General features: G+C 50.9%; 1 protein-coding gene across 1 annotated transcript in view; it reads right to left on the bottom strand.

The window, feature by feature from the left end:
• Positions 1 to 2,590, bottom strand: part of LOC119098981 (polycystic kidney disease protein 1-like 2) — a 10,434-nt gene extending 7,844 nt beyond the window's left edge. The window contains exon 1 of the mRNA XM_037222030.1: positions 15 to 2,590. Within this exon, the coding sequence (XP_037077925.1) occupies positions 15 to 2,582 (2,568 nt within the window). The 5' untranslated portion in view covers positions 2,583 to 2,590. The remainder of the gene's footprint in view (positions 1 to 14) is intronic.
• Between the last annotated feature and the right edge of the window lie 9,172 nt (positions 2,591 to 11,762).

The raw sequence follows: 11,762 nt of genomic DNA, 5'->3' as shown, positions 1-11,762 counted from the left end.
GATTTGAAGATGGCCGAGAAAATCGTGGCTAGCAAGAACACTTTTATTGGCTGGATGATAAGGATCGAGGAGAAAAAGGAAATCAGCAAGGAAGTCAACCACTTGGTGGTTTTCTCGTTTCCGAACTGGACGCCGTATGACCAGACGATGAAGGCAGATCCGAACAAACAGATCACGCACAATAGCCACGCGATGATTCTGCACCACCAAGGCAGCAGGAACTTTTTCTTCTTCTTATCCGTGCTGTCGTCCTTCCCAGAGTGGCTCGCTGCGGACTGCGGTCGGTCGGACTTTTTGACTTGGTTGCCGAAGGGTTGTTTGTCTAGAGCGTCGTCGATGCGTGACTTTCGCAGCGTCCGTGTGCGAGCCTTTCTGAAGAGGAATACAATGAGGAAGGAGGGTGGAAACACAATCAGGTTTGACATGACTCCCACAGAGATCTGTTGCGGAGAGAGTGACATGGGACCAAAGTTAATGGCGCCAGCGGAAGGTGTGGATGGCACGACACCGTACCACATGGCGTTCACCATCATGGAGAGGAACAGAAGCGCAAAGCAGGCCGAGACACGCTGGACACGAGTGAACCGAGAGCGTGGTGGGCGCAGAAACACAGAAAACCACAGGTGGCCGTCGGCTAGATTTTTCTGCGAAGTGTGCGAAAACAGATGCGAGAACTGCCCGAGCTGCTCCTTGCCAGCCACGGCGATGAGTCTGTCAATCTGGCCATCGTCCTCTTCCAGTGCTAGCCATCGATCACCCACGAAATCATAGTGCTTGCCAGTCTGCACATCTCGGATATGGATGTACTGCAGGTACCAAGAGCCGTAGCGGCCACGCCCCGAGTTGTCGTGCCAGATGCGCAGGTACTGCAGGTCACCCAATGGTCGAGGGCAGGCCATTACAAACACGTCCTGGCCCCCCTTTCGGAAAAATCGGCGTTTTGGTTCGCCGAAGGTGCGGATCGGCGTCTCGTCCTTATCGCCGGAGAGAATCAATGAAACCGTGGAGTCCGTGGCCGCGTTGCCTTTGTGTCCTGTAAAAACCATGACTTCGTAAAGATACTTGTCCGTCGCTGTATTGTCTGGCATTGGCCAGGCGCCCAGTTTTTCCACGTCCTTTTTGTCCTGCCAGCGAGCCCAAATGACCAGGATGAAGTACAGACCAAGGGAGACAATCATGGTCATGTAAATAGTCAGATTGTCAGTAAATGAGGCATTGGCGAAAACGTACGCAAAGTCTATGGTGTTGGGTTCTACGACAAAGCCAGATCCAAACATGGTCAAGTGAGTGCTCTCACATGTAACTGATCGTTCGTCAGCACCCACGCAGCGCAGGCCATCAGACGTCCACATATTCCAATCTTCTTTGTAGTAATAGCAGCCAGATGTGAATGTGCGTATCATATAATCTGTGGAGAACGTGGACGTAAGCAAGTCACTGGCACGCGCACCAACTACAGTTTCGTTTGTATCCAACCTTTGTTTGGTTGCGCCTAGGTCCAGGGAGTCCTTCAGTTCACCAACTGCGACAAAAGCGCGACCTGTGCGATTGTTGACGATGTCGCTGCTGACAAACCAGTCGTATTTGACCAGCGCGTCGACCCGCTCCGGCTCCATCGTTACCACAGGAAATTCATCGACCATTTTGAAAAACTCATGGTTCTTCATCGTGGGCTGGCGACCAATGCCAACCAAAACAAACATTCGGTGAGAAACGTTGCTCAATAGGTAGATTTCTATGTTGAATGCGCTATCTGGCTGCGTGAGAGAGAATTGTGAGTAGATGAGGGACGTCCGCTTGTTCCTTAGGGCTGCTGTAGTATTGATGGGGCTTGGGCCGGGTGTGCAGTCAGTGCAATTGAGATCGCCTGGTGCCGACATATTTTTAACGGCCTTGGGCAGTTTTATTCGAATCGGTTCGGTCAAGTTGGCGACTTTCACATCGGATAGGCCGTCTCGTGACTTAAAATCGATCGAGATTACATTCGCACTTGAACTGAGTTTCGATGCTCCTTCTGAACTCGACTTCGAGTTTGTAGGATAGTCAGTCATAGCTACGGCTACTGGGTCTTCGCAGTTACCAGTCGGACAGAAATGTTCTCCAGTCTCGATACCACCGCCATTCTCACCGACATCCAGCGCCCCGTGGGTCATGTTCTCCATCACCTTAGTCTTGATGGTCATGCCGCTTTCCGATGTGGCAACAAACTCCTCTCCTATTACCTGTTTTTCTAGCGCAGTGTTCACCATTGCCGCGCAAGCGCCGTCAACCTTCTTGTCATCTTCTTCCCCTTCAAATAAAGATTGGTCTCTGACGTTGCACGCCTTCTGCTTTTCTTCACTGGGGATATGCGTCTCCGCACTGTAATCTTTGCCTTCTGGATCGATTGCTGCATCGTATGTGAGAACATCAGCCGTTCTCAGGTCGGCCACAGGCACGGCTGTGCACTCTTCGTCTTCAGCTATGGTAGATCCTCTTATAGCTCTCACGCCAATTATCGTGCACAGGCTTTTGAAGGAGGTAGACAGCCCCTCGGTGGTCGCAATTCCTGATTCGCGTGTGCCAGAAGCTATGGCAACCATTATATCGATCGAGAAGCTCAGCGTCTTGGAGTCCATTTGTAATGACTTCTCCGGCGATCCAGTAGCCGAGCCTAACACCGACTCCACCACACCAGACGCCATGTCTAGCGAGCCCTTGTCACCAATTGGCAGGTTGGACAGGCCTTCCATTGCCGCTGCGTTCTCTCTGGAGATGACGTCAGCCACGTCCGCAGCGCTGCTGCCGGGCGGAATGTAGCCCGGCTGCATCCAGTACGCGGATTTTCGGACGGTTTCTGAGCACAGCATGATCATTGAAAGGGCATTCACGTTGCCTGACTTCGAAGCTTCATTGAACGTTGGACCGTTCATAAAGCTCTCATATTGTTCCTTCGCCGGCATTAGGGTTGAAAAGTCATACAGGTGCTTGGTTGCAACGCCACCCAGCACGTCGTATACGTCGTAGTAAACAGAGAGGTCTCCATAGGGCATTCTAAGATCAATCGAAGGTTTTTTCACCGAGCCAACCGTCGTCCAACGCTCCATGCCTGTGGCGGGGTTAGTCGTTTTTATGATGAAGTCGTATTTCACTATTTTGTGATTTTCGGGATCGATAGGAACTTGACACTCGATAGTCATTTTATCCAAGCAGGCGTGGTTGCCAGAAGTAGTTGTATGGCAGTTGCTATTCTTCACAATCGGGGGCTTATTTATGATCACATAAAAGGTGGCAGATCCTGTCTTTTGAGATGGATGCGAGTTGTTGGATGTCAGGCTGATGTGAAACTTTTCAACAGCTGAGTAATTGCCGAAGAGAGCTGACGACAACGCAAGTTCTTTGGTACCAGGAGTGGATATGATGTAATCTTCAACGTCATCGATGGGGAACGACTGGTCATTCTCGACGCGGGAGACCTTCCACTTGTAGGTGAGCGGTGGGTAGCAGTCGTCTTGACAGGTGCCCCGCAGGCCGAGCCGAACCATTGGATTAACGTAAACGCCGCCATCGGTGGGCGAGCACAAAAGCTTGTCAGCGCACACAATGGCCATCATGGGAGGCTTTCCCGATACCATTTCCAGGTGAATGAACGCTTTTGCCATTCTTCCATTCTTTTTGATAATGACCATGAACTCAAAAGTGACATCTGTGTCGAACGGGTGCAGCAAAGACGTGTCCAGGTCCAGGGAACCGTTGTGGTAGTCAATGCGGCCTGGCCCAAGTCCGAAGCAACCGCCGTCGCTAGTGGTGGGTCGGGGGTCGCCTGGTTCCGGGAAGGGCTGCAACGCACCGCTGGCCAGCTCTGTCCCGTTCAAGGTGAAGTTCTCGGGCAGGAGCCGGCAGTACCATTCGCATTGAAAACTCTTGTCGCTGGGCAAGTCGGGATCAATGGAACTCTCGGCCGGGTTGAGGAAGAGTCGCTGACCCCAACCGCGTACCACACGCGACACGGAGCCTTGAATCATGATGGGGACTAGCGGCGAGCGGATAATCTTGATGTAATAATTTGATGTTATCTGGTATGGCAAGTCCGGTTTCTCCGTGCCTTCCTCCCACAACGTCAATCGATATTGCAGCCTGTACAAGCCGAAGTCAAGAAAATTAGATGTAAAGAAAATAGAGGACTTGTTCCACGACGGTAGGATGTTTTCTACTTCTATCTCCGTCAACTTTTCTCCGGTCATCTCGTCAATGCGGAACACAGTCCAGCGTTTTAAGGTCGTAAATGTAAGGTCACAAGGCACGGTCGCCACGGTCGCCACGACTATCTTAGCTGCTTTGAAATACTTTTGGGCGCTGTCTATGGTATCTGCGGCTCCCTCGACAGTCATGACGGGTTTTGGGCAAGGGAAGTCGGTTATCAAAAAGGTCAGCTCGCTGTTGGTGAGCGAAGCCGGGTTGTAAATAACGGCCGACATGTTGTAAGCTCCATCTTCCCAGTACGTATGGCCCAGCTGCATCGGAGTCGTCAGGTCATTTGGCTGAAATGCTGCCGCGGAATAGTTTCTGAAGCACTCCTGCTCGTCTCCGTATGCTGCCAGCGGCGCACCATCTCCGTAATCGACCACCAAGCACATCTGCAGGAGCGAGGCGGACTTGAAAGTAACATTGATGAATTTCTCCATCCCTCGCGAGGCGACCTCTGGGCCTTCCAGCAGTGTAACACCTTCAACCTCCGTTATCGGGTCTGTGATCCAGATGGTTGCTTCAACCCGATCAGACACCTGGTAGGTGTTCCGGGCCTGAAGCGTCAGGTTCATGATCTGGTTCTCAGAAAAGTAGTACACGTAGTCGCCGTCCGCTGGGTTGTACTTGTCAGCAACCACATACGTCTTTAGCAGCACGTCTTCATTGTAGGAGGTGTTGTACAGCACGAATTCAGTGACAGTGCCCTGCTTCATTCTGATTATAAAGGTAATATTCTTGTCGTTGTGGAACTCGTTCTTTTCATCACCCAGGCCTTCCTCAAGTTCTTCAGTGGTATCCAGCTGGAATTTCATCTGCACAGTAAAGTCTAAAATGGTTTCCTCTACTTCCACCGGTACCTCGAGCTTCACATGCGATATTTCGTTCTTCATTTCAACCACCACATCGTAGAGACCAGCAGTGGTGTACTGATGCGTCAGCTGAATGACATAGAATCCGTCCACCGCAGAGGCGTTTTCGGTTATCCTGCGGACACAGCATGACAACTTATCAGGAAAACAAGGATGACTGTTCAAAACTGTGGAACGATGGATTGGTGTTCAAAACTATTAAAAGATGGATAGGTGCTCAAACCTGTGGAAACATGGATACATGTTCAAGACTGACAACAATTCATGCGTCGGCTCCGCTGCTCCACCAACAGCTTTGAAGTATGAGTATTAACTGTAAAAACGCTTTCGAGGATACGAAAGCGTGTGCTTCACTGAAAACTGTAAGCACGGCGATAGATGTTGTGACCAAAGTTTGAAAACTGACATTAACCGAACATTACCAGCTAGAGGCCTGCCCAGCCACCACAAATAGAGATGACAGGCCGGCTTGTCAAAAACGAACTGATCATATCCTTATGCTAAAACATTCGTATCTCATGTAAAACAGCTATGTGTAGGAAATATTCAGTGCGAGCATCTCGTCCCGAATGTCCGTCCCGAGTTTCAGTAAGTTACGTCCCCGAAATTTGCAGTACTAACATCCCGTCCTAATAATTTTGTTAAGCTGTGCTATCATGTAAGGGTTAATGCATTTCCTTGCCTACACTGTGAACATGACTACATCCCTTCTCGTAAATCGCAATGGCCTGTGTGCGCCTTTGATAAATAAATTTGAACGAAATGTTAACTGAGGATCACACATCTCCGTGGCCAAGCTACTTCTGTAACTGCTATCACCTTAAATGCGTTCCAGGACCCACGTGTGACAAAATGGAGAGAGAGAGAGAGAGAGAGAGAGAGAGAGAGAGAGAGAGAGAGAGAGAGAGAGAGAGAGAGAGAGAGAGAGAGAGAGAGAGAGAGAGAGAGAGAGAGAGAGAGAGAGAGAGAGAGAGAGAGAGAGAGAGAGAGAGAGAGAGAGAGAGAGAGAGAGAGAGAGAGAGAGAGCGACACCTAATGCGCACGCACGCACGCACGGAAGTGTGTGAGCATAAAAAACCAGCAGAAAAAATTTGCATTGGGTACCTGTTTGTTTTTAAATGACTAGCATTTACACTGGCTAAATGGCATCCAGACAGTGTATTCAAAAATGGCAGCATTTATACTGGTTGGTATATACATAAAAAGTAATACGCCAGCGTCTCGAATTTCGGGTGCAGAAGATGACCTAAACGGTCACTCACCCGTGCTCAGACAATGGCTCGAAGCCGGCCATCGGGAACAGGTCCCCGTAGTGGACGAAGATGAGCGCATCCGTCGGCAGCAGCAGGTCCTCCGGAAGCTTGACCTCGAAGTGGACCAGCGCCTCCACGGCTGGGTCAGAGGTGGGCTCAACCAGCGCCGTGCTGGAGACCATCTCTGCTGTCCAGTCAGGCAGCACAGGGTGCTGCAGGATCACCTCCTGCGTGGCCCAGGTGGCGCCCAGCTCTTCCGAGTGCGTGTTTGTCGCCGATCCGTTGATGATGTAAGTGCCGGCCTCGGGGTATATTACTGTTTGGTTGTAATAGCCTGCAGGGTCAACCCGCGCCGCCAGCACAAGCTGATCGGATGGCAGCAGAGGCGTGCCGTAGTCCCAGGACATGTTCGCCGGTGCGCCCTCTGCCATCTGCAACATCACCGTGACCGGCAGCGACGTGTCCAGGTAGATGGTGTCGTTGGTCTTGACGGTGTCCGCCTGCACCAGGGTGATGGTCATGTTCCGGATAATGTACTCGCAGCTGGTAAAGTTACTCATCGTCTCGGAGTTCGGCAGAGTCGCTTCGAAGTTGACCGTCTGTACGGGCTCCACGCACTGGTGTTCGGCCGTGATGGACATCATCTGACTGCCGATCACTTCGATAAGATGCGCGATAGGACGGCCGTCCGCAGACCGCGCCCTGCTGAAGGTCGGGTCCAAATCACTCTGGCCCACCACCGCAATGGCCGCCACGTTGGCTGCCTCACTGCAGGAGACCTGCCGGCGTCGGAAGCGAGCGTTACCAAGTAGCAGTGTAGTTACAGTAACAGTAACATGTATGTAACGGTAAAATGTAACAGTAACAGTAACAACCATCGTAGCAGTGACAGAACCCGGGGTCGGTGGACGAGCCCGGAAATTCATGATCAGCACGACATCTGTCACGACGAGAAAACCTCACCCAATACACATTTTGGTTTTATAGTTAGGGGCGGAAAGCGAATCTGGGATCATGACATTTTGCGGGTACTCTGTACTATTTTAGTTATGGTCCCGTTATCTAGTGCGTCAAAGATACCAGACATGAATAATTTGTCTCTGGTCAGACAAGTGGCCAAGCTTTGCAGGTAAAAAAAATATACCAATGGAGCATAAAAAGTTGCTGAAAAAAATCCTTATCTACTCTACAATATTTTGTTGTAGCTTGTGGCTTAATATACCACCGCGCACCGTATGCTAACCTACCGGGGTAGTCTCGATTCCTGCGGAGTGGTGTTCTACATGTTCTAGAGTTCAACAATGAGTTCCAATATCGGCATATTTCGTATTCTTTCGTTATAATTCAAAAGAAGAAGCGAAGCATTAACAGAATAAACAAATATCAATCGTGGCGTTTCAGAGAGTTAAACTCATATTTCACTGACATATATTTTGATACCTTCCAGACAAGGCTTTGGAGTATCCAGAGCCCTGGTTCTAGCCCAGTCATGTATTGCAACAAGTCGCTGCATCGTTCTCTGTCGCTTTTATCTGAACGCAAGGATAAAATAGCCTAAATCGAAAGATGTATCGATGTTTGCGGGGCAGTTTGGCGAATCCATGTCCGTTACTGGTCATACCATTGGGATGCCCCACACAACCTTTTTAAATGCACTGTCTTCCCATCCTCAGTCTGTGGCGAGTCGCTGCATTTTTTTCTGTCGCTTTTTATCTGGGCGCAAGAATCAAGTAGCCTTGGTCAACTAAATCGACCTTGTGTATCCCACTCTCAATCTGTGGCGACGTCTATGGCTTTGAAGAATATCAAGGTGATAATTTTGTGTGCGATCTGAATATGATGTGAAAATGACTTCAGTGGAAGATAAGTATGAAAAAGGCTGTGCATGCAATATAATCTTTAAACATCTACCGAAGTAGACAATCACAGTATAAGAATAAAAATGAAATTGTACAAAATCAGATTTTAAAAAATCGTACCCTCCAGTTTAACGGATGATTTTGTCTCCATCCCTGAGCCAGACAGGAATGTGGAGGGTCTTACGTGCCCACAATGCTGCGGTGCGGCCACCCCGGACCTGGGTTGACCCTCGTTGGCCAGTTGCCAGCTGACCTCTCCATTTCAGCCGGGCCAAACAACGCCCCCGCTCTGGGACTTGTACCCAGTGCCGCTGGATTGCGAATCCAGGATCTTTGCCCTAGATCACGGAGATCAAATGAAAGCACTCCCGCTTGTTATGAGAATCGCCCAACATGTAACACCCATCTGCAAGTCTATCGCGCTGCCGACTCGACCATTGTGATGAGAGCTGTAGTGTTTCGGCAAGCTCTACGCAATTTCGAGGAGGTCTGAACCGAGCGTGATCGTCAGCTGGCAGAGGGAGTGGCGACGATTCCCCGAGCGTGATCGCCAGCTGGCAGAGGGCATGGCGACGATTCCCCGAGCGTGATCGTCAGCTGGCAGGGGGAATGGCGACGATTCCCCGAACGTGATCGTCAGCTGGCAGGGGGAATGGCGACGATTCCCCGAGCGTGATCGTCAGCTGGCAGGGGGAATGGCGACGATTCCCCGAGCGTGATCGTCAGCTGGCAGAGGGAATGGCGACGATTCCCCGAGCGTGATCGTCAGCTGGCAGAGGGAATGGCGACGAATCCGCATTGCTGCCCACCTGGATCATGTCTCCCGGCTGTGCGATAAGCTCGATGTCGATGGGATGAAGCACGTGCTCGCCCGAGGTCGTGGTGATCGGGACAGTTCCGGCGGTGCTGAAAGACGTGGGTGGCTCGAACGCTCCGCACTCGCCCGAGCTGATAACACCGGACGAGCACTGAAATGACAGGCTCAGGTCAGGTCAAAGTCGTTGACAGGTTGAAATCGTACCCCAGGGCAACAGCAAATTTAAGTGACATGACACACTCAGTCAACAGTGAGTGCCGATCACATCACACCAAGCCGTGTGAGCTGGCAGATCACGTGAGCCAGATACAAAGCCAAAATGACGTCATATAAAAGAGCTTGGAATAGTCCCGTGCAGATAGATTTTAAACCATGGGAACTAATCACTTACGAGTGCCCACGCCGGCAATGACCTGACTCTGACTTTGCTTTGACTCTGACCTTAGGGCACAGAGTAGCATTGATGGAGGGGTGATGAAGAGAATTGTTGTCCGTACCCATACCTCACTCCATAACATACCTGATTCATGCGTGTATCGTTTTGGTGGTGGTGAGTGCTCGGTGACGAGTTCACATAAGGCCATGCCTTACTTCGGGTAGCGGTATTCACTCACCAGGCCACTCATGGGGCAGAGCGTGCTGCCCGCGGCACACTGGGCCATGCCGTCTGGCTGGAGCGCACACGAGGAGGTGCACGCCATAGCGAGCGGGCAGAACACTTGCGGGGGCGTACAGACCGCGGTCACCACCTGTAAATCACGACGCGGCATGGTCAGGTCACGGCACATTACGACATCCGGCCATACGGACAAGGGCTTGACATGTAAGACAGGATCATAAACAGCGGCAGCTGCCTAGCTGTTATCGCACAAGACACACTGAAAATTAGCTGCACGGCATGACCTCGCATAAAAAGCTGTTTGGGGCATTCAGAGCCATCGCTCAGAGGAACGCCCTGCCACAGCTGCGCGGACACACGCACCGTAACGCCACATGGCAGCAGTACGCACGGTAAGGTGGGATTGAAGTGCCATGGGCAGGTCACCTACCGAGAGATCGCAGGTGCCGGTGGCCGCTCCGTACGTCCGAGCGCTGGTGAGCCGCGTCGGAGTGGAGAATGTGGTCGGCAGTAGGAACTCGGTCAACCCAGTCACCGGGATTGTGGCGTTCGAGGGACCCTGCGGTCGGTGTGTGTCAGTGGGACAAGCGAGCGTCACGTGGTCACATGGTCGGCAGTAGGAACTCGGCCACCCCGGCCACCGGGACTGCGACGTTCGAGGGACCCTGCGGTCCGTGTGTGTCAGTGGGACAAGCAAGCCTCACGAACGCTGGCTAGGCCTCGACAAGCTGTGAAGACGGTCGTCGGATAAAGAGTCTCGCATTGAGTGCCATCCAAGCCGATTTTTGACTTCCAAGACGTGAATGTCATGATGTTCATGCTGACCCCGGGAACATAAAACCAAGTATTAGTGCGACACACTATATCCAAGCTAAACATCCCGGTACTTCCGAGCAAAAGCTGCCAGCCATTGCAATCCTACTCCAATTTGTTTGTCTTACGCATACCTTTTATAGGTCTGTGCTCACGGACACGATAGTGCCAGCGAACGGCCGCCGCTTCGTGCAGCAAAGAGAACGGTCACAACTATACCATACTCGTATTGCATTCCCAGCACTGACCTGATGTGGTGCAGAACCGATCAGCATCCAAGGAGTGTCCGGGGCTTGGAACGTCGAACTCGCGCCATCGTCATCATATAATGTTTGCACCTACCGAGTTCAAACAAGGTCAGGTGGCAGACCCTGTTCGCATGTCTCTCCAGGTTCGGTGAGCTCGCTATGCCGGTCGACCTTATCAGCAGCCAACTGACATGATCTGCAGTCAAGTGATCGACATTATACACCGATAAGTGGCTGACCGACATCAGCGACCGATTAGACGATATCATGCAAGGTCAAATAGTCGACATCATCCTCGACCAGGTGGTCGACGAAAGCTTCCTCCAGAGGCAAAAAAGCGTCCTCTCGCCCGTGAGCGCGGGAGACTCATCGCCAATGCCTGCGCTTCATGAAAGAAGACATAAACACTCTCATTGTTCAAAGTTCTTTTAACATATCCTCTCACGAAATGTCGATTGTGATGAAATTGTTCACGTTACAACACTGAAAGAAAGAGAATATGCCACAGCGGCATAGACTTTTTTCAGCACTGCCGTACGGAATGACAGTTTGTAGGCAATTTGTGCGCCCACTCCACTGTCCCCCATTTTCGAAGGCTCAGTGTAGTTCAGCTTTCAGGATGCTCCTCGACCTTACTACGCTGTCTCGTCAGCGCAAAAAAATGTGGCGGCTAACTGAAGACGTTAACTTATCATACAAACCCTTTGTCATGGCATGTAACTGTCCAGCTGACTTTGTGCATTAGTTTTATTGGAAGATTTTATCTTTATTTGTTTATCGAAGAGCTTCAATAAGTAATTTAACTCCAAGACGGTACAGTGCCTGTACAATGTAAGGCGCATTACATATGTGTGTCTGTCCGGGCATATGCGTGCCTTCTGAGGTAAGCTTGATGTTGTTATGGATATACTTAATGTATTGGATGAAGTCCAGCAGCTCACCTTGAGAGTGAGTCCAGAGCCCTATGGAATCGTCGACGTATCTGGCATAAAAATCAGGTTTTAGAGGCTCGCGTTGTTAATGGCAACTTGTTCAAATTTGTGCTCAAAGATTATTG

This window comes from Pollicipes pollicipes, unplaced genomic scaffold (genome assembly GCF_011947565.3).
Source record: "Pollicipes pollicipes isolate AB1234 unplaced genomic scaffold, Ppol_2.1 Scaffold_4740;HRSCAF=5597_pilon_pilon_pilon, whole genome shotgun sequence".
NCBI lineage: Eukaryota > Metazoa > Arthropoda > Thecostraca > Pollicipedomorpha > Pollicipedidae > Pollicipes > Pollicipes pollicipes.
The sequence above is the reverse complement of the archived record's forward strand: the minus strand, read 5'-3'. Positions and strand labels throughout refer to the sequence as shown.